At 40.9% G+C, this 23,476-nt stretch overlaps 1 protein-coding gene across 1 annotated transcript in view; it reads left to right on the top strand.

Moving 5' to 3' along the window:
- The window catches only part of PLB1 (phospholipase B1), a 115,410-nt gene that overhangs the window by 34,000 nt on the left and 57,934 nt on the right, over positions 1–23,476 (top strand). Inside the window, exons 15-25 of the mRNA XM_026649579.1 lie at positions 4,575–4,643; positions 5,162–5,242; positions 7,405–7,471; positions 10,113–10,171; positions 12,940–13,013; positions 15,021–15,064; positions 16,143–16,251; positions 17,884–17,935; positions 19,976–20,056; positions 21,626–21,691; positions 22,830–22,930. Coding sequence (XP_026505364.1) covers positions 4,575–4,643; positions 5,162–5,242; positions 7,405–7,471; positions 10,113–10,171; positions 12,940–13,013; positions 15,021–15,064; positions 16,143–16,251; positions 17,884–17,935; positions 19,976–20,056; positions 21,626–21,691; positions 22,830–22,930 — 803 coding nt within the window. The remainder of the gene's footprint in view (positions 1–4,574; positions 4,644–5,161; positions 5,243–7,404; positions 7,472–10,112; positions 10,172–12,939; positions 13,014–15,020; positions 15,065–16,142; positions 16,252–17,883; positions 17,936–19,975; positions 20,057–21,625; positions 21,692–22,829; positions 22,931–23,476) is intronic.

Raw genomic sequence — 23,476 nt, 5'->3', positions numbered from 1 at the left:
TATAAACCAGGGCTGAAGATACTTGCTTAACTTGCACAGATATTACTAGCACTAATTAAATGATTTGTAAAACATTTGAAGACAGAAAACACTTCCTAAACTAAATATTATTTTTGAATGGGTTTAAGTGAAAAATTATGGAGGTAATTCACACAAATATGAAAGAGTTAGGGCAAAAATCTGCCTTTCCATCTGCTAAGCACAATTTTTTTTTTCCCCCATGAAATTTCTATGAAAGTGATTTTTTCCCACTGGATGCAAATAATGAGTTTACTTGAAGGGGGGGGAGCTAATTTTGCCAATTTTTGCCACCAAAAATTACACTTTGCTAACAGAAGGTGGAAATATTTTGTCTGGGGTCAGCTTGGCCAATGTTTTAAGGATCCTGGATTTCACTGGCAAACTGCATCAGGTAGGGAAGCCATCGGAGATTCTTACTAACTTCTTAAAGTAGAATCCACCTTCATACCCCTCATCCCCACCCCACATCTTTACTGGACTATGCAGCTAGCATTTCAGCCACTAAAATTAGAGACTGGATTAGAACTTTGTCATTCCTGGGTTCATGTGCTCATTTCATGTAGCCTATTAAGCCTCCGTTCCCTCCAGTCTTTCCAAATCCCAGCTCTCCAGATTCCAGTGTGTGCAGAATGCCACACGCTGCCTTCTTTCTCACACGTATTGTACAAAGAAGTGTGACATCCCCATCCCCATCCTGAAACAACTCTACTGCCTCCCCATTCATTGCAGGGTCCAGTACAAAACTACACTCCAGGGGTGAAATCCTGGCTCCACTGAAGTCAATTTATCCCCATATGTTCAAAGCGTTCCATGGATGTGTACACCAGTCTACCTTGTCCTCTATCTCTAGCTCCCGCTCAAATCCCTGCCCTCACCTAGCATCAAACTCCAGTGTCTGCCTTCACACAGTAATCTGGTACCTATTGGTAGGAGAGCCGCCTTCTCTGCAACTCCGGCCATTGGAACAGCCTCTCTGTATCACTCTGTTTCGATGAGTCTCCATATAAATTCACATCTCTTCTGAATACATATCCTTTATTTGGACTACATCTCTTAACATTCCCCTCTTCTATACTTTATTCTTGTCACTTTAATTCTGGAGACATTTTGGGAAACTTGTGTGTGTGGCAGACGTTAAGCAAAATGAAGTTGTACTGTCAAAGATGGGCCTTTCCAGGATTTGCTGTCGGCTTCTTATATTTTTGGAGATGCCATTTGAGTCGATGAACTGACCTAAGGTGAGAAAAATACTTAGTTCAATTTTGCTTTTTGTTTGGATGCTTCCCTATCTGTTCGTCTCCATGCCTCTCCTCTTTCAACACTGAACTCTCTTAGTAAAGCTGGAGGTTCTCAGAAAGGCATCTCTCTGGGTAGACTTTGTTATCTGCAATCTCTTTAATGGTTGCCTACAATTGCATAAGACTAGATGACAGGTAAGAATCTTTGGAGTTTAAAAGGCACGGAAGATTTCTTTATCTGATCAGCATCTCTGACAAGGAGAAGCTCTTACTCTCATCAGAATAACATCCAGTGATATCTGCTAAAAAACAAACCCACTGCAGCGGGAGCTGATACGAGATATAAATCATGGCCAGTGTGGCAGTAAATACTCAGCAGAGTGGGAAGAAGCCCATTTTTTGTCTCCAAAGTGCTCTGCTCCTTCCACTTGATGTGTGAATTCCAGGTGCCCTGTAGATGTTTTACAAAATGCTTAATTGCTGGTTGGGAGCAAGGTTCCAACAAACTTTATATATTTAAGAAAGTGGTTTGTTAAAAATTGGCAGGTGGTTGGGAAAAGCTGTGAGTAGTTATTTGTATATTTAGTCCACCATCACATCACCATGCTGATATCTACAATGGACAGTTTGATTAATTTGGGTAAATGCTTTGCAACATTATCTCCGGAAATATATCTAGATGCTAAGTGCCTTTCATTTGTATTAAAGAATTTAGACAAGAAGCTTTTACTCTTGTTTTCAGCTATGATTCATGTAACAAAATAGACCATGAAAAGTCCAGCCCTATAAGATAGGGAAAAACAAGTCAGGAAGACAAGAACCCTAACTGGGTAGTGACCACAGAGGGATTTGTACTATGCATCATCCTCTATATACTCATTAAATGTTTTACTTTCATTTTGGGAACATAGGAATTGCCCAACTGGATCAGACCAGTGGTCCATTTAGTCTTTACAGTGGCTAGTAACAGAGAATTCAGGGGAAGGTGAAAAATTCTGTGGTGGACCAAATAGAATAACCTGCCCATGGGATAAATACCTTTCTGTCTCCTATCAGTTAGGGATTAGCTTATGTCCTAAAGTGTGAAGGTTTATATCCTTTCTAATATTTTTAAAATCTTGTCTAATGTAACTGTGGCTCTTCTCATTATCCATACAAATGTCTAATCCTTTCTTGAAATCTACTAACCTCATGGTCATAAGACTGTGACCATGTGTTCCACAGGCTATGGTGTGTAAAAATAACATTTCGTTTTATCAGTTTAATTAAACGGCCACTCATTCTTGCTTATGAGAGAGTAAGGTGGGAGCTCCCAAATTACTTTTTCTCTACCATTCGTTATGGTCTACATTTCAGTCATGTTCCTTCCTATTCCTCGCCTTTCTAAACTACACTCCTTTCCAAATGCTTCTCCAACAGAAGTCTCTAAGCATTTGTATCCCCTGTCTGTGAACCCTTTGTCTTGTTTCCTTTTAGATGGAATGACCAAAATTGCACATTCCAGGCGAGAATGTAACAATGACTTATATAATAGCATTCTAATATTTTCAGTGTTTTCTATTCCATTCCTTATGCACCCTTGCTTTTCTGACCATGGTTGTGTATTGAGCAAAGACTTTCCTTGAGTGATCTACAACGGTGCCCAAGTTTCTTTATTGAGTATTTTCAGTTAATTTAAAACCCAGCAAGGAGTAAGAGTAGTCCAATTATTCCTTCCAATATTTGTCTTGCATTTGTCAATATTCAGTTTCATCAGCTGCCATAATGTTGCATTAATAGTTGTCCCATCTTGTGGGAAGAGAAACAGGGGTGGTAAAAAAACGAGTCCTGTATCCAGCCTTGAGGTGCAACACATAGTGCTTTTGTTACAAGCTGTGGCTGCATATATAAAAAATGGGAATAAAAAGCAGTGCCATCAAAAGCATAAGCCCAGTTCACTTGAGATAAAAGAGCAAATCCATTAGCTGTGATAATAGCCAGCTTGTAATTCTGTGGGCTCTGTTCCCCAGAAGGATAGTGCACATGCACTAAGGCATTGTATTACACTTCTGTGACTCTTTATCACAAAGTAGGATCACAGGGAGTGATTAAAAATAGCAACCAAACCAAAATGAAAGAATCAGGGTGGTGCCGTTGCTCTGTCAGAGTTAAGATTGTGTTTCATTTTGTACTTAAAGTGGAGAGTTCAAGCTCTCTTTTTTTTTTTTTTACATGAAAAAATGTATCTGCCCAAATTTTCAGCACATAATCTCTCAGTAAAGCTTGAATTTTCTGAGCAGTTTCAAGAAAATCAGTTAATTAGTCTGAGCTTTAATCAATTAAAAATTGGCCCCTAAAAAAGGTTCACATTTTGAGTCTTGTGATTTTTCTGGGCTTGTGACAGGGGGTACCAGGCTTTCTCTGCCCCTTGCTGGAGGCGTTGCCTCCCTGACACACTCTCCCAACAGAAGGGTGTCACTGGGGAAAAAGAGCCAGTGAGCTTGCACCTCCAAGCACAGCTTAGAGAAGCCACTCAGGCTCTTGTACTGGTTGAGTCAACAAACTTGGTTTTCCAGGGGCTAAAGGGGGAGAGAAGAGGCAGTAGCCAATCAGGGCCTACTAGATGAGATAAGAAGTCTTGCCTGATTCTTCTGAGGGTGAATTCTGGTTGGAGCTGGGACAAGAGAAGAGTTCCCTGAACCTAGCCCAAAGAACCCAGGCCTGCGTCAGGGCTAAACAATCCAAACTGCAGTTAAAGTGGGCAATAAACTGGTGGTAGGGGAGTTTGAAAACCCTAGGGGCCCTTTTGAGTTGAATTTCAATCAATTGATATATGACTAGCAAGGGGTGTTGGACAAGAGGCTTTGCTCCTGGTGAACTTTGACAAGGCCCCTTAAAAGCTATTCACCGTAGAAAGCCATCCTCCCTAAACGAATGAAGTGTGATTTTTCCAGAATATAAGGTAGATGGGGGTGGGGAGAATGCTGGGGGAAGTGTGACTGTTAATGGTAGTGGGGAGATTGGGGAAGGGGGTTGGAAGGCTGGCATCCCTACTGGGGCAGAGTTAAGGTGGTGGTGTTAGCTCTAGAGGGGAAATATGGCATCTCCAGGTGGAGGAGTAAGAAGTTGGTCATGTGAGATGCCTTAATTTTTCATTTCCTTGCTTTTGTGGTTTTATGTTATGCATAGAGCCACCTTAAGTCACACACAACACTGTGTTTTTGTGTACTGGTATATGTTAGAGATGGGCCTGCAGTAAAACTCTAGATCCTAACACACCTGATTTATGGCTGCATCCCCTCGAGTATAAGACACTTGTGTTCTGTTCTCTTCTAGATGGAACCAGTTGGGCAGAAGGAACATTATCATTATACAGAGATGCTTCAGGCCCAGTGCCCATCTCAGGTAAGAGGGCTTTCTTTTTAATGTGGGATTTTAACTGCTTCTTACAGAATTTCCAAGTTATCTAACTGTTTATACAGATGTGTGTCTGTTTTAAGAGACTACTGCTCATTCCTAAATGTGTGGGGACACACTTCCTGAGTCTGCTCACAAAGCTTTAGGTTACAAATGGCCTCTAAGCCGCTTTAACTATTTTGTATTCTTAAAATGCTGAACCACTGAGGATGTTTGCCTGAAAACTGGACTTCTTGGCAGCGTGTAGTTAAACCACCTTGCCACACTGGATCTTTCATACTGGTTCAGATGCTGGGTGCATCTTATCTGAAATGAATAAAGTGAATTATTCTTTAAAGGGAGAGAACTGTCTGTATTTGGATCAATTTCAGCAGTAAAACGGAGTCCCACACAGAGTGAAGAACTTGGACCAACGGTGACTTGCCTGATCTGAAAGTGGCCAATTGTCTTCAGTAGCAGCTGATTGTCTTTCTGTTATGGCCATTAAATGTTTCTTATCTCTGCAGGAGTATCTATATTTGTTCACATACAGAAATAGTAACTACTCATCTTCCCCTCGGACATCACAGCCTGAAGCTCTGTCTCAGGTACAAACAGCCTTGGCATAGCGTATAAGTTAATACATGACTACCCTGGATGGGTGGGACTGGATCGGTGGGGTTGGTACAAGAGTGTTGTTGTCTCATGAACATTATTACATGGGGACAATTGTGAATCCAAAGCCTGAGACTCTTTGCTTCCATGCTCTGAATGGCTGAGGACTAAAAAACGTATATTGCTGCCACATTCTTACCTACCTGGATTTTGTGTAGCATGGGCCAAATTGTCTTCGGTCAGCAGTGAAGACTGAAGACAAGGCCTCAGGCTAAAAAGGGTGTGTTTTTTATCTTAAGGTAACTAACATGGATGAGCTACCCCAAAGTAAAAACCCAGTGAAGGCAAGACAAGTTAGGTTTACTGCAAGATAAAGTAGGCAAGGTCAACCTCAAGCTAACTTTGTTGAGTTTAAATTGTGGTCCAACTGAGTTGCCTTGTCTTCACTGTGGTTTTACCTCGGGATAGCTCACTCGTATTCGTTATCCTGAGGTAAAAAAAAAAAAAAAAAAAGAACCTTTCTGGCCTTGAAGACAAGGCCGAAGTGCAGGGATGTTTGGCAATGTAATGTTACTACAGTGCTGAACATTGCAAAGGTGATATTATCCATTGTCATGAGTAAGAGTTCAGTGTGCATCATGGACCAGCACTCCTAGCGACCCACGTGAGACGTGGGCTGGTACTGCTTGTCCTGGGTCTGATTCTCATCTCACTTACTTTAGTGTAACGCCACGGATTTCATTAGTTACTCCTGACTTACACCTGCATACGGGATGACAGTATCGGGCCAGTCACTTTTCAGGGTGTGAGGAGATGAGAAGGAACAGTATGGCATGAAGAAAAGGAGACCTAAAAGAGAAGGACTGGCGAGTCATAAGGCCAAAGTTCTCCCACTCAAACCAGATAACTCCCCACTTGGTCACTGTATTGGAGAGATATAGAAAACACCCATGCTGGGGTCTTGTCCCAAGGGAATACTCACACCTAGATGCCCAGGGTCAATCTAGAAGTTACACCCTGCTGAGTGGGTGGTGGGATCCAGAAGAACCCAGGCCTGTCCATCAAAACCTGTAAGGAGATTGGCACTAAAGGAGGTAACCAGATGGATAGGGGGCACTACACAAGTTAAGCAATATAATTGTTTAAATAAATGTTAATCAATTTATTTTATCCTCCTAGTTAGCAAAAAGAAGCACAAAATTCACAATAAAGGATATATTTAGTTTCAAATCAACATGTTTTAATGGTTATCAATCAATGAGGATCCATCTTTCTTTAAGAAAATAGTTAAAAAGTACAAATGCAAAACATGATTAGAAATCAATGATTTAAATAAAATGTTCCTGCTTGTTGATTTGAATCATTATTAAAATTGGTGATATAAAAAAACTAGGATAAAAAAATCAAGGGGGATTAAATTTAGGACTCTCACCATCAAAAGAACAAGCCCCTACCATTTGAGACAAAGGAACAACTCCATTAGCTATGATTAAGTAGCAGGCTTTTAATTTTATGGGCACCACCCACCAGAAGAGTGGTGCACACACACTAAGTCATTCTATAACACTTCTGTGACTTTGCCATCAAATAGGATTACAGCGCAGGAGTGAATACAAATAACAAACAAGACAAAATGAAAAAATCATGGTGGTGCCATTGCAGCACCAAAGTTAAGGTTGCTTTTAGTTTTGCACTTCCAGGGGGAGTTCTAGCGTGACTATGGGTGTTGATTATCTATGTTGGATGAAGGTTTCTGATACCCTGAGAGAGGGATCGGTGATAAATGACCTGGTAGGAAGACCAAGCCTTCAAAAGAAGAAGGGGACCCCCTGGACATCCAAAGGAAGCACTCGAGAGGTGGAAACTTGGCTTAGTCATGCCCAGTTGTTAGGAGATGCTCTAACCAGTGGGTCATCCTCTAACAGAAGCAAATCAGTTTTGAAGAGAGCCAAATATATAACTTGCCAAAAGCATAAGCCACCAGATGTGCCTATTTGTGTGCAATAATTAAATGGTGTGGAATTCAGTTTCACTTTAGGAAATTCAGGAAGATCTCAATTTGTTTTTATATGTAAATCCCTAGGGACACCAAACATTTATCACCGTCAGTCCATAAAAGGCCTCATATAATGTCTCATACTGTGTGTACTTCCAGGAAAGGAGCTATGGGACAAGCATTCCCTGTTTTGATCGAAATCCCTCTAATACGGTTCCTGTTTCAGGTACAGATTTTTTTTTAATCTCTATTGGAGAACTGTTTCAATTGATCTTAAAGGGACACTGTCAACTAGTTTTATGCGCGAAATGTAACCTTTTTAAAAGTATTAATTGATTTCATTAATGTAAAAAATATTTCAGTAATAAAAGACGCAGCTTTAGGTGGCTATTTAAAAATTCCCCTGTGGTGTTTATAAAGCCACATACACAGAATTGGCCTTAAGTATAGGTGAACTACAAAGTAAAACTGGCAAAAGGCAGAAAATGAAGCTAACTAGTCTGCCCAAGTAGTAGTATATGCAATTATAATAAATCTCTACGTCTTTAGCCCCATACGGTCAATGATCTCAAAGCGCTCCATGAACAGTAATGATTTAAGCCTCCTAGCATGCCAATGAGTCAGTGGACTCTGATTATCCCCACTGGACAGATGGGGAAACCGAGGCACAGATAGCAGCCATAATGTCGCACAGGATAAGGAAGTGAAGGAGCACCTAGGTCTCTAACAACCCAGCTTAACCGCAAATGCCACCACCTTCTCCAAAAATTTAAAAATAAAACAGTAAAAATGATGAAAAAAATTAGATATTTAGTGTTGTTTCAGTTTAAACAGCCTAAGGTCAAGGAAACATGTTGAAACATTTTATTTTTTGTAGTCCTTATCCCTTTACTTACAGGTAGCTTTCTCAGAGGTAGATGTGAATTACTGACAGATGCTTCTGGTATCACAGGTTTCTCTGACCTTAGCCTTTAATGTGTTCTCGAGAGCTCCCCTGCAGACAAAGAACAGAAATGGATCATTGCAGACTCCTAGTACAGCGCCTGCTTTGCCATAGTAGGAGTTCTTTAGATAAGATTGAAAGACTTTTCAGTCAAATTCTGGTTAAATTATCTGATTGGCTTAATATCAATCAGGTTTGTATCTAAGTTGGATGTATTCTTCCCAATTAAGTCACTGTTTACTAATCACACTGAATGGTCCATTCTGTAAAATACCTTGGAGTCATCTGCCTACCTATAATTGTGGATGGTAGTGCTGTCTAACAGTTAGTTCTGCTGATCATGGGCCAGAGAAATGGGAGTTTAATTTCCCCTATGTTCAGAACCAACAGTGCTTTCAGGAGCCTGTAATGTTATTCTGCAATTCAGAATTTACAGCTGTGATCTATTTTGTTCCTTTGGCAATTAAAATTTTATGTGCTCTTTTTTCAGTATAGTATGTTATAATGGATAACTTTTCTACATAAAGGTTCATTACCAAAGAAATAAATTCAAAAAGAGGCCAGTTATAGACGCAGGATATATATACACATTCTTAAGAAGTCAAGAAATAAATCAGATGAAGGGAAAACAAATGTTGTGCATATAGAACATTTTTAATGTAGCAAGGTCAATATATGCATATTGGTGCATTGCCTTATATTAAAATGAGAATCTTTCAGTTTTATTTGTCTCACATCACAAATTGAAATATAGGTAGGCATGGCAAAATTTGATTTTTATTTTATTATTTAGACAGATATCTTTATTTTAAAGCATTTTTCTATTTTTATCAATTTTAAATGTTCACGGTTGTGCAAAATTATGGGTTTTAAGCATTTCACCCCCTATTTTTATCCATTTAAATTTTCACAGTTGAAGGAAACTATGGCAGGGGGAATCAGACAATGGGGGTGGGGATCAGACAATTATTTGATAGTAGATGGTGAGATTTAAGGCTTCATAACCGTTCAAACACATGTCAAAATGTACAAAGTAAATATCCTTAACTCAAACTCTTAAGTTCTCAAGATCCTTTTTTTTCTTTGCCTATCTATAAATTTCAATTATTGATGAAAATATTTTCTTTTGTCGGTTTTTGTGTACAGTGAAATTGATGTTTACCAACACTTACCAATAAAGATCTAATACTTCCAAGCCTAAGTGTAGGCCAGATTTTTCAAAAGAGCTCAGGGTTGGATTTTTAGGTGCTCAGAACTCACAACTGGGGTCAGATTTGCAAGAGAGCTTGCATTCAGGCACCTAAATGTGGGTTGTATTTTCAAAAGTGCTTAGCTCAGCACTCACCAGCTGAACTCTTGAAAATCTGCCCACTTATTATTTTGATGCCTAAACGGAAGACTGGCATGCTTGAAAACCTGGCTTATAACGCTAAGTTAAATAACAACCAGACAATAGGAGAAAATATGTGATACTTTTTCAAGTCCAATCTGGAATCTTAAGACTTCTGTGTGTTTCTCTCTCAGATGGATTTTGGTTTCCTTTTAAAAGCTGTAGCTGTCAGCTGTCAGTGGAGCTGTGCCTGTCCTCAGTCCATTTCTTGGATCTTAATAAAAATTTTCCTTTGGATCGATGTGGAGGGAAATCCCGTGGCCTTCTCACTGTAATTGGTTTGCAGCAATGGGATCAAGACTTGGCCCGATGACTGCCCTCCTAACTGCTGAGTATTCTGATCAATGCCAGTATTTGTCAATTTATCATTCCAAGCACCTAGGGTCATGATCACCTGGCATGATTACCTGGCTTAGCATGAATATTGAATTAGAGTCTCTAGAATGCTTTATACTTATCCCAAAGAAAAGTTCTTCCAATACAGTGTTATTTGACATTTCCCTTCTCCTCCCAATCTTTTTTTTTTTTTCTTAGTTCACAATTTGAGGCCAGCAGACATCAAGGTGATTGGTGCACTGGGGGACTCGATCACAGTAAGTGCAGATCACTGGATAACCATAGCTGAACTGAATGAAACAAGGACAGACATGAATTCTAATGAAAGAGAGTAGTACAAACACCGTTATTCTCTGTTTGGCTAATCATGTTCTCCATGCTGTCTTGTACCATGGTCCAACTATGACTATTAATCACCTTACAGGTCTAATCTTTCTATGTGCAGAACTCCCATTTAAGTCAACAGGAATGCTGCACACAGAGGACTGGTGGATTATGCTGCACATCAGATAAAAACAGTTAGGGTGAATTTGCTATAATTGCATACATTTTTACAGTTCATAGCTAAAATCCCTAGATACTTACCTTCCTAACAAATAGTAAGCAGCATAAACAAAATGTGCCAGGTGGTTCTCCAGGTGGTATAAATTGGCATAGTTCCACTGGAGTCTATCTCCATCTCAGTATTTGACCCAATGACTGAAGAGCCAAAGTAACATAGATCAGATGTTGTGTATACTGCACCTCTGTGGAACAATAAGCAGGCTTCTTGTTCAGGAAGATTGTGACTGTCACAGTTCAGGGCCACTGTATTTCCCCATCCATGGTCTAGCAAGGGCACTCACTCTAGGCTCCCAGTTTGTCAGCTGTCACCTCTCTTGGAAGGAGACCCAGGATTCTCTCCCTCTTGACTGGGGTTGTTCCAGGCTGCATGGTTCACTGCCTACACTGTGAGTTTCCCAACAAGCCGGACTGCCTAAGCAGGCCTGCTTTGCTTTCTCCTCAGAGGCCATACACAGTTGTAATTGCCTACAGTTATAAGGTACCACACAGCCCTTTCTAAGCAAGCACATTTATTATTAATCAATACAGAGAAAACATATTTCAAATAATACAAGGACCTGAACTCATGCTAATAGACTTACTAGTGATCACTCCCAACTAAACAAGGACTCTGGCAGGTGATCAGTCTTTCAAATCCCACCAAGCAGTGTTTCTGTGGTTACAAGTTCATAACAGTTGTTACTCAGAACAAGCACACAAGAAGTAATTCTTCTGCTCTACTCCATGCTGATAAGGTCTCAACTGGAATACTGTGTCCAGTTCTGGGTGCTACATTTCAGGAAAGATGGGACAAATTGGAGAAGTCCAGAGGAGAACAACAAAAATGATTAAAGGTCTAAAAAACATGAGGAAAGACTGAAAAAAATTGGTTTGTTTAGTCTGGAGAAGAGATGGCTGGGGGTTGGAGGACATAAGTTTTCAAATATATAAAAGGTTGTTACAAGGAAGGAGAAAAAATGTTCTTGTTAACCTCTGAGGACAGGACAAGAAGCAATGGGCTTAAGTTGCAGCAAGGGCGGTTTAGGTTGGACATTATATCTCCTCAATATATGTTTCACTCTATATGCATCCGAAGAAGTGGGTTGTAGCCCACGAAAGCTTATGCTCTAATAAATTTGTTAGTCTCTAAGGTGCCACAAGTACTCCTGTTCTTTTTGTTGGACATTAGGAAAAACTTCCTAACTGTCAAGGTAGTTAAGCACTGGAACAAATTACCTAGAGAGGTTGTGGAATCTCCATTATTGGAGGTTTTTAAGAGCAGGTTAGGCAAACACCTGTCAGGGATGGTCTAGATAATACTTAGTCCTACCTTGAGTGCAGGGGACTGGACTAGAAGACCTCTCGAGGTTTCTTCCAGTCCTATGATTCTATGCATAGGTTAGCCTTTTCTTTATACAGCTGGTGTCTTTGATATTCAGAGACTGCGAATAGGTAATCAGCAGACAGTGCTTCTCTCCTCAGAGTGTACCATCCAAGGTTGAGTCTGGAGGTGGGAATTTGCATTTGCTTCCCTTGAGTATTTCCTAGGAAACCCACTCAACTTTGTTTGCCGCAAAAGTTCCTTCTTGTCTGGCACGTTGTGTAAAATAGTCTTTTGACACTCATAACTAAGGCTGCATGTCTGTCACGGAGATCATGGAAGTCGCGGGAGGGGGCTCAGGGCTGGGGCAGGGGATTGGGGTGCAGGGTGGCACTTACCTCAGGGGGGGAGGGGGCTCCCTGAAAGTGGCTGGCATGTCACTGCAGCTCCTAGCTGGAGGGGCCAGGGGCTCTGCGCGCTGCCGCCCACAGGCACCACCCCCACATCTCCCATTGGCTGCGGTTCCCAGACAATGGGAGCTGTGGAGCTGGAGTTCATGGCAGGGGCAGCGCGTGGAGCCTCCTTAGCCTTCCCTCCCACTAGGATCTGCAGGGATACATGCAGCTGGGCAGGGAGCCTGCCAGCCCCACCAACTCTCTCCCCCCAGCACCAGCAGGGGTCCCAGGTCACGCACCACTGCCTGGCCCCCTCCCAGCACCAGCAGTGGTCCTGGGCCGCGTGCCGCCGCCTGCCCCACCCCACCAGCAGGAGTCCCAGGCCGCGTGCTGCCAGTGTATTTATTCCTATTATCTTAAATGAACTTAGAGCTGTTTTGGAAAGTTTAAAAAATTTTCAACAAAAAGGGACAAATTGTCCCTGAAAATGTTTCCATTTTTGACAAGCTCTAAATTAAGTTCCTTTAAAAGGCAATCATATCTAATGTGGGTTACACCTCTGCGTCATCCCATCAAGAATAGACAGGCTAGGTATGATTCAGTGGTGTGGAACTGAAATACCCTCAATCCTTTTAAGAACAAATAATGTATCTGGAGTGTAGCTTGGCTCATTAACCCTCCTTCTAATTGCTTTCATTATGATCAGACAGAGTGGATGGCTTTATCTGGAAGGTCTATTCACTCTCTCCCTTTCCCTTGGTATCAGGCAGGTAATGGGGCAGGGTCCAAACCAAACGATGTTCTCGATGTTCTGACGCAGTACCGAGGTCTCTCCTGGAGGTGAGTGCCCTAAAATTCTGTCCCATCTAAATGTTTGTTTTTGTCCTTGGGGAAACTGTCATGGTCTCTGAACTCTGGGCCCTATGGCTGCTGAGATACACTTCTCGTCTGGCATAAGAATCTCCCTTGGCTACTACTAAAAACACTGGAGAGAGCCTGTTGTGACAGGCTGACAATGTCTTCCTGAAATACCCTAGCCAGTTAGCAGGTGTTGATCTTACTAGGAAATAGTTAAGTGGGTTTTCCTGACTCAGGTCAGGTCATAGTCACCTGCCTCTGAATATAAAGGAAGTGCTCTCCTGAGAGGATCTAAGGTGTGAGCTGAGCACTCCCAAGGAGCATCCCAGCCTGGGGAGGAGCCTTGAGCTAAACATTGTTCTTATTCATTTTTGTTGATCAAGCCAAATCCAAAGACGGGAGTGAGTTTGGCTTCACTCTCTGTGTGGACTTTGTTTTAGGGCAGGCTGGGAGTGGCACCTGTTCACATCTGTGTTCTTGATAGGGAATAAGATTTTCATTCATTTGAACAAACTTCAGCCCTCATTCCAAAGCTCCAGGCTTGCATATGCACACCTCCCATCCAAAGTCAATGGGAGTTCTACTGGCAAATGGACTGCAGAATTGGGTCCTCATTGCTCCTCTCACTCCACACAAGGTCAATATTTCTCCTGACCCTTTCCCCACTCTAGCTACATTATACAATGCAGCCACCAGTTACAATCAGTACAGGCCTAGGCTTGTACATCTGGCACTGATATTTACTACACAGTTCAAAAGCACCATATTGAGAATAACAATATTCTCTATTTTTTTGTAACTATGAAAACTTTTGTGATTTAACTGTAATCTCAGCATGTTTTCCCCATCATTTCTCACTCGTGCATTTGTAATTAGAAATATCAACAGTGTGGTGTATTAAAATGCACTCATTCCAGATTAAAGGCTCACTGTAAAAATAATATAGGCCCAACTTTTTAGGCTTTATTTTTTCAGGGGGAATTTCAACAGAAATCTTTATAAAAATCTAATAACAAACACTTTTTAATAATGTAACATTCCACATTATTAGAAGCAGAATTACAGAAGAATTATTAGTGCAGGAGAAAGTGTAAATGTATATAAAGAGAAAGTGAAACTGACCAGTCTAGTTTCTTTCTTCAAACTGAGTGAAATGGAAAAATATATATATAGTGATCACCCTTTAATCCAGTAGAACCTCAGAGTTATGAACACCTTGTGAATGGAGGTTGTTTGTAACTCTGAACAAAATATTATGGTGATTCTTTCAAAAGTTTTCAGCTGAACATTGACTTAATACAGCTTTGAAACTTTACTACAAAGAAGAAAAATGCTGCTTTTAGCCATCTTAATTTAAATGAACAAGCACAGAAACAGTTTCCCCCTTTTTTTTTTTTTTAAGTAGCTTACATTTAACATGGTATGGCACTGTATTTGCCTTTTTTGGGGGGGAAGCAGTCTCTGCTGCTGCCTGATTGCATACTTCCAGTTCCAAATGAGGTGTGTGGTTGACTGGTCAGTTCATAAGTATGGTATTTGTAACTCTGAGGTTCTCCGGTCTTTATAATGTTACCTGTTTACTAACATTACCAGTATACAGGCATACTATGAATACTATAGTCATGATAATAACTCACAAAGGATAATTGTATATATTTTAAAGGGGAACACTATAGCAGAAATGGTGGCAACTACATTCAATGTTTAAAATTCTCTAATTTCTTTCACTGAAAAGTTTTTGACATTCTGTTTAAATGACACCTTTGATTTTCTTGTGGTGAACGTGCAATGTGAGGTATGCACAGAGAGTCCGTCTTTAACAAATTTTATAAACAATAAGGAAGTGCAGCCTGTAATTTGCTTCATATGTGTATGTATGCTTAGAAACACCATTAGGGGAAACTCTATTACTTATTCCAATACCTTAGAAAGTAAATACTGTTGACTAAAATGTTTGAAATATTTTGTTTGTTTATTTCCATATAACAGTGTTGGAGGAGATGAAAACATAACCACAGTCACGACACTAGCAAGTAAGTGACTGTTTTCCTAATCTTGGCATATTTTTGAGCTGTTTAATAATTTAAAGAACAGACATGAAGAAAGGTTTACAATTTTGCAGCACGGCACACTCAATCACTTTACATTCACTATCTAATGGTGAATAAACTTTGCTTAACAGCCACCACAGTAATTTGCTGTGCATGACATAACAGTATGTTTTGTAATTCCCTGGGAATCCAATAATCTTATCGGTATATTATTCTGTCTGAGGTACTTTGGGAATGGCTGGATCAAATTGTTTCAGTCCTTAGAATACAGAGACTACTTACATAACTTTTCTCCTTTGCCCATTAAAAAAAAATCTTAAATGGAGCCAGGCTGCAAGATTTGGATTTCATATGCCTGAATGTTCAAGGGTGATTGGATTTGGAAGGTTTTCAGCTCACTATAAAAGATAAGATCCATTTACAAAATTCAGATCCAGATTAGCACTTTAGTTTTTAACAACTCCGAAGATCTGGGAAGTTTGAACAGAGGGTTTGATCCAAACATATCTCTAAATTTACTGTGAGTATGTAAAGTATCAGGGGGTAGCCGTGTTAGTCTGTATCTACAAAAACAACAAGGAGTCTGATGGCACCTTAAAGACTAACAGATTTATTTGGACATAAGCTTTCGTGGGTAAAAACCTCACTTGCATCCGAAGAAGTGAGATTTTTACCCACGAAAGCTTATGTCCAAATAAATCTGTTAGTCTTTAAGGTGCCACCAGACTCCTTGTTGTTTTTGTGAGTATGTAAGAGTTTGTAACTTGATTAATATTACATAGTCTTGTATTACTCAGCAAACTGATCAAAATGACATTGCCGGGTATACTGCCCATGTTGTGCAACCAGTTGAAATAGACATCTGCATTCATTAAACTGAGTAATCTGGAGGTGAAACAATAATTGAGTGGTGAGATTTTTTCACCCACAGTATATTAACGGTTACCTTCAAGTTATTAACTGAGATCTGCTAAAGTCCTTCTGGGGCAAGTTCTGGTTTTAGACTCCAGCTCATTACCCACTGAATTAAGTTACATTTCATGGGTCTCTTCTTTTCCAGATATTCTTCGTGAGTTTAATCCTTCCCTTCGAGGGTACTCCATTGGCAAAGGGAACCAGGACTCATCTAATGCCTTCCTGAATCAGGCTGTGGCAGGAGATCGCTCAGAGTAAGTGAGGACAGATAAATACTACTTCTCTTTTTTTTTTTTAAATGGGGAGTAGATTTTTTTTTTTTCTTTTTTTTAAGTTCTAGTTAGAGAAGTGCCAAACCTGGAACGTTCTTACAGGTCTGTGAACACTCCAAATGTCAGTGGTTTAGACATAAAATGGAATTTAGACACCCCTAATGTGTGATTTTGAAAACTTGGCCAATAAAATGTGCAGAACCCAAACTCGTCCTCTGTACTTCATCTCTAGCCTGACAGCTAAGAAATTTGCTAAGGGCCAGTGTGGCTTTCCTAGACGTAGTAAAGGAAATATTAGCAGTAACAATATAATATTTTGCCCTTCTCTAGTACTTTCATCCAACGAGCTCAAAGTGCTTTACAAACATTGACTAATGAAGCCTCATAGCCCTATGGTGAAATAAATTGTTATTCCCACTTGACAGAGGAATGTGTGGGAGGAGGGGCGGAAGAAATCCTGGTCCCGTTGAAATCAGTGGGAGCTTTGCCATGACTTCACTGGGACCAAGATTTCACCCAGGAATGCTAAGGGACAGAGAGGGTATTGAGCAGCCGAAGGTCAGGCCATGGCAGAGTTTGGAATAGAACCCAGTTAGACTACGTTCAGTCTTCAATGAAATTCATGTCAACACTTTCTCTTCTTATTGTAAAGGTTCTTTGTTTGTATTAATACATCCAAAGGGCCAGTAGTTCCTTTTTTCTGCCCTTTTTCCTTTTTTCTGGATTTGGGAATTTATATGTGTGTCAGTGTGTACCACGCAGGTTGATGCCATATAACTTCTTATAACAGTAATCTCACAGAGAGAGATAACTCCCAGTAAGTGAGAGATCTCTATGGCTGCTATCACTCAAAGAGATTATCCTGGTCGGCTGTATCCTTCCAGTTGTCTGTAGGTTGAAACAAAATAAAATCGAAGTATAAAGAGGGGATTTTTTTAAAAAAAGGTGTAATTACAAGAAATGAAAGACTGTTTCTGAATGCAATTCACTGGGAGGCCATTTTTTAAATTCCCTTAAACCTGCACAGCTCGCAGTGACCCTTCATCTCATTGGAAAGGGCTGGATTTCTCTGTGTCTCTCTCACAGCTCATTGTCACTTTTCTAACAGCACTGGTCATCGGCAGAGATGATGGAAGGCAATCTCACAGTGGCACTTCCAGCCACCAATAGTCCAGGGACGGTATGACTGAACTCTAGTCTTAAACTAACACACTCTGCTATTTGAGGTCCTTTGGCATGGGTAACCTTTTGCCTGACCAGGAACCATCCTCTTCAAGCTAAAACCTTCAAATACGCTGAATTACAATAGGCCAGTCCCACCCCAAATGTATTTCCCTCTTCAATCGGGGATGCTGCACTATGTTGCCTTCACACAGCACCCACAGTGCCAGATGCCTGATGGATGCTAAATGTTTCTTCACTGTTTCTCCAACTCCAGATGTGGCTTATTTCTGTAACTATATTTAGTCCAATAAAAGCTGCAACTGGAGTCTTCAGTTCAATACCACGTTGTTTGAATGGGTTGTCATGGCCTCTGCTCATTCATCTGCTTTTCTCAATGCCCTGTTCATCATGAAGTGTTCATCAGTCGTCTTCTTCTTTTTTAATATTTAGGAATGTCCCTTCGCAGACGAGGAGACTGGTGGACCTGATGAAAAATGATACTGTGAGTCTTGGCTGGCATGAATATCTTTAAGTAGGATGCAGCTGTCTTGGGTCATTAGTCTCTAACAGCACAGCAGATCAACAGTAGATGTCAGGCAGAAATCTATGGGTAGGGCAGTGATAAAGTGGATAGAATGCACCATCCCTCTGTGCAGTGTATGTTTCAGCAGACCATCAAGTAGGGCTTTTTGTCTTCATTACATAAAGGGTTTTTTTACAGTGAGATAACTAATGCATAGAATCATAGATAATTAGGGTCAGAAGGGACCTCAGGAGATCATCTAGTCCAACCCCCTGCTCAAAGCAGGATCAATCCCCAACTAAATCCCCAAATGACCCCCTCAAGGATTGAACTCACAACCCTGGGTTTAGCAGGCCAACGCTCAAACCACTGAGCTATCCCTCCCCCCATAAATGAAGACTCAGCACACCACTTCTGAAAGGTTGCCAACTCCTGATCTAGTCCAACACCCTGCTCAAAGCAGGACTAATCCCCAGACAGATTTTTTCCCCCCACATTCGTAAGTGGCCCCCTCAAGGATTGAACTCACAACCCTGGGTTTAGCAGGCCAACGCTCAAGCCACCCAAGCTAGTTATCTTGCTGTAAAATCCTAGTGGAGACATGTTTTTACCATTAAGAAGCTAGGCAACTTGGTCTACGCGATACCCCAGCTGGTGTTTGACTTTGTAGAGCTTAATTCACAATACAACTACAGCACCTTGTCTCCCTAGCTAACATGTTAGTTATCCTGTGGTTTAAAAAAAAAGCCCAACTGCTTTGCAGTGAAGACTTTAGTCTGAGTTCCCACAGCAGTTGCCTCCAGCCATCACCTTTCTTGGAGTGTTGTCCTGTTGTTCCCTCCCTCCAGACCAGGGCCTTACATTGCAGACCTTTTCAATTAACTGTGATCACCTCAGCAGATCTGAACTGCAGTTGTGTCCCCTGAGAGAATGACAGGATTAGCCAGTGACCAGCCAGTTATCACAAAGTTTGTTTTATTCAGAACAAAAACATTTCAGAGAAAGCATATCTTAAAAACAATAAACAGCTTATACACAAGCCTAACTTACTAAGTGGTCACCCATCTTCCACATGGAGACCTGGAAGATCTAAAAATACTTCAGGTCTTCTGCAGGGCCTGTGTCTGTGGTCACAGTCTTATGCCTGTCAGTTCTTGATAGTGTCTGGGTACGTCTACACTACGAGATTAATTCGAATTTAGATAATTCGAATTTGGGAAACAGATTGTATAAATTCGATTGTGCGCGGCCACACTAAGCACATTAATTCGGTTTTTAACCACATTAATTCGGTGGTGTGCGGCCACACTACCCCATTAATTTTAACCACATTAATTCGGTGGTGTGCGGCCACACTACCCCTAATTCGAATTTACAAAATCGATTTTGGTGCTACTCCGCTCGTCGGGGTGGAGTACAGAAATCGATTTTAAGCACCCTTTAATTCGAAGTAACTGGCTCCGTTGTGTGGACGGGTTAAGGATTAATTCGGATTAACGCAGCTAAATCCGAATTAAAGTCGTAGTGTAGACCAGGCCTCTGACTCTCCTCAGGTCAGGGCTGTCATTCTGTACAGATTCAAGCCCTTTGTGTGTTTTGAACCAGGTCATACCAGTGGTGTCTCTTCCTCGGGGTAAACTTAACTGACTTTTTATCTGTATTATTTCTAATGGAGATTTGCATTAATTACCCTCCATTGCTTTTAGTTCCTGCAGGAGATGTACTTATCCATTTAGCCAGGAATTACAATCACTAACAAGCTCATAAAGATACATAAAATAAAATTAAACAGTAGTCTTTGAATATTCCATGATTCCATCGCATCACATCTGTCACCACAGTGCTCAAAGCCCCTCAGCCATGACCAGAACTCCATTGTGCTAGATGCTGTACAGACACACAGAAGGACATAGTCCATGCACAAAAGATAAACTTAATTCTCTTTTAACTCGTTGCAGGGCAATTTTTTTCTTATCTTATCTTTTTTATTTTATTTTTTTATTTTTTTCCTGAATACAGAGAATAAATTTCCAGGAAGACTGGAAGCTCATAACACTCTTTATAGGAGGAAATGACCTGTGCAAATTCTGCAACGATCCAGTAAGTCACTAGAGATCTTAGATCTGTCTTTTATGTGAACTTGCAATGTCATTGTTACTTGGTACATTTTGGAGAGTGGAATAGTGGAGCTCAGCTAGGTAGACTTAATGGACCAAAACTGGCTAGGCCACACATGGACAGTTCTCAGCATTCCTCTGAGACTTGACAGCATTCCACCTGAGATTGAGATAAAGTAATGTAATACCATTAAGAACTGCTATTGATTATTTGATTGTAGCTACTTTATTTTGCTACAAACTAAGATAACTTTCTGTTGATCAAATTAGTTTTTTTCATATGTAGATAAGATAATAAACTGTCAAGGATTTTCCCCATTTCATCTTACCAGTGTGCTGTATCTTTTTCCCTCTCACATGCTACCAGCATCCAACATGATATGTTTACCACCAGATACCTGGACATGAGAGGGGTTCTATCCACAGTTCATGGCAAACTCCTGATTAATGTCCAACCTCCTCTATGCACCTCTCACACAGTTGGTGGGACCTTGTTGTTTTCCCTATACACTAAGAGCACAATGTGTGCTTTCCATTCTAGATGACTGATTTCAGATAAAGGAAAATAACAAAGAAAGACTGTAAAGTCTCTATGAAAGAAAGTCAGCAAACACAATGACTTAGTAACATTCTGCATCTGAACTGAAACACAAGATGGTAGAGGTCTGTGCAGGAGGGTGGGAGGCTCCTCTTACATTCAGAGATCAGCATGATGTCTCCTTTATGTTACAAACCAGAATGTGGCTTGTTGAGCAGAGAAGCAGGAAATACATAAGGGAAATGAGTGTGTTGTTTGGGTTTATAGAATGGACTAAGGGGGTGTCATTAAGAACAATGGGATGAAATTGAGCCAAGTAGAATTAAAGATAAAAATAACGGGGGGGGGGGAACACTTTTAACAATAAGGTCTTATTAGACTATTCCATAATTTCATAAGAGAAGGGGTAAACGCCGAATTACTTGATACAATTAACAGAGCTATTCAAGTATATTGTAGGGAAAAATCTTGCCCTGGAAGAGGGAAATGGACAAGATGACCTAATAGATTTTTTTCTCACACTAATTTCTCTGTTTGTCTGGTACACTTTTCTGCATGGGATGTACTTGCAACTGAGATTTCATGGAACTCAAGGACTAAATGGGAGGCAAGTTGCTAATATCCCACACACCTGACTTAGAAAATACTTTCTATTTTACATTATATGAGAAGAATGTTTCTTCAGACTGATCTCCATTGATGAAAATCTTAGTGACGGGACAGGTGTGCTTCTGATACTAGCTGATAGTGAGCGTGGAGGAAGTTGTGACATCTCATCAGTAAGCCCAGTGGAATTGGCTCTATGAATGGCCTCTGATGGTTGCCAAATCCTTCTTTCCTATGATGATACCTAAGGAAGGAACTGGGGAACCAGAGATGCTCCAGAGCTACTTGTTGTGCCAGTGTACCCTGAACCAAGAGTCCAGTCACTGTAGTCTAAGAGTCAGCTAGTAGCTTCTGTATCTGCCTGAGGAAACGATGCCCAGAACTACATTCAACCCTTTGTTTCAACAGGTGCATTTTTCTCCTGATAACTTCACCAACAATATAAAAATAGCTTTGGACATACTTCATAGAGAGGTAAAAAGCAATCTTTACTACTAACCTAGGGAGAGGGGTCAGATGGGAAAGACAAATTTCTTGAGCTTCAGTGGTTGGTTCTAGAGTTATTAATTTGTAATCATACTTAGTTTCTCATTCTAGTAGGGGCAGCATTGCTGCACGTGTAGATGTTTCATATAGTAATCTCTAATCCAGGGGTTCTCAAACTTCATTGCGCCGTGACCCCCTTCTGACAACAAAAATTACGACACGACCCCAGGAGGCGGGACTGAAGCGTGAGGCTGGCCAAGCCCCACCCCCTGAGGCCGGGGGGGCCAAAGCCCAGCCCCAAGGGCTTCAGTCCTGGGGAGGAGGGGCTGTAACCTGAGCCCTGCTGCCCAGGGCTGAAGCCAAAGCCCGAGCCCTGCCACTAAGGGCTGAAGCCCTTGCGCTTCGGCCCCGAGCAGTGGGGCTCAGTCTTCAGCCCCGGGCCCCAGCAAGTCTAACACCAGTCCTGGCAGTCCCATTAAAATGGGATCATGACCCACAGTTTGAGAACCGCTGCTCTAATCTGTAGAAAGAATTTAAGAAAATATTTTACAGAAAGAATGGTGATTGGGTGGACTGGAATTCCACCTGATGTGTTGGGAGTCAGGTAGTGTAAATATATTGACAAATATATGGTATTTCATGACAGTCATGTAACTATGCCTAGCCGTAGCATATCTACCCACTCACTATACAGCACAGACCCTATTATTTTTATTAAGGGACATATTCTGATATCCTTTTTCTAGTTGAAGCTAACGGGACTACTCATGGACTACAGGGCTCCTCAGCATGAGTGCGGGTATCAGACTCTTGCCTCAAGAGAGCAGCAGTTTTGGGATCTGGCCTTGTTAGAATCATGAGTCTCGGTGGCTGCAGCTCTGTATTTAAGGTAGAACAAACCCAATTTAGGATTTCCTGTTGAGATTATGCACTCAGCCAGCACACTGTGAACCTCTAATAGAGATAGTAAAGGTTGTTTGGATCAGCAGATTAAGGTACATGTTACATTAGCAAAAAAATAATCTGATCAGTCCCTGGCCTGCTTAGCTGTGCTCAGAAGAGCAGGGATGGCACTACACTACTGTTCTCTGTTTGCTTGCTTTGACTTTGTTTATAATCTTGGCAGGTTCCTCGGGCATTTGTGAATCTGGTGACAGTACTTCATATAGTAACCCTCCGGGATCTGTACCAGGAGAAGAAAGTTAGCTGCCCAAGGCTAATCATGAGGTTTGAAAGATTTATGTTCCAGCTCTCACCCTTATTCAGGAAAAGCTGTAAGATCTTCAGTGGAAACCTTCCCCTTGAAGGAAAAGGATTACAATATTTCAGATAACTAAGTACTATTTTTCCTGTGTGTATATAAAATACATACACAGTATAGATTATAATTTCAAAGCAGTGTTTAAAAATACCTGTCTCTCTTTACCTGTCTCCAGCTTGTGACTACTGCTGATGGAACTGCCATTTTAATTATACAACAGCAAATTAGACTTCCAACTGTAAAATTGATTAAGAGCTAGCACACACAGCTCAGCAGTACATTGTTTGACAAAGGCAGCTAATTTTCAAAATTATTAAAATGAGGGTTTTAAAAGGCTGATTAAATTAATCCAGTTTTATTTAAATTATAGAATTTACCTTTCAAAGGCTTTAAAAGTCTCCTGCTTTCACATATGTTCCAGTGGTGAGCGACATTCTTTGAGCCCTAACCTACTTTAGCTGTCTCTCACCAACTGGTGGTTGTTAGCTGGATTGTTAATTAGTCTTTCAATT

The sequence above is a fragment of the Terrapene carolina genome, unplaced genomic scaffold, assembly GCF_002925995.2.
Source record: "Terrapene carolina triunguis isolate 2854851 unplaced genomic scaffold, T_m_triunguis-2.0 Scaffold85, whole genome shotgun sequence".
Taxonomy (NCBI): Eukaryota; Metazoa; Chordata; order Testudines; family Emydidae; genus Terrapene; species Terrapene triunguis.
The sequence above is the reverse complement of the archived record's forward strand: the minus strand, read 5'-3'. Positions and strand labels throughout refer to the sequence as shown.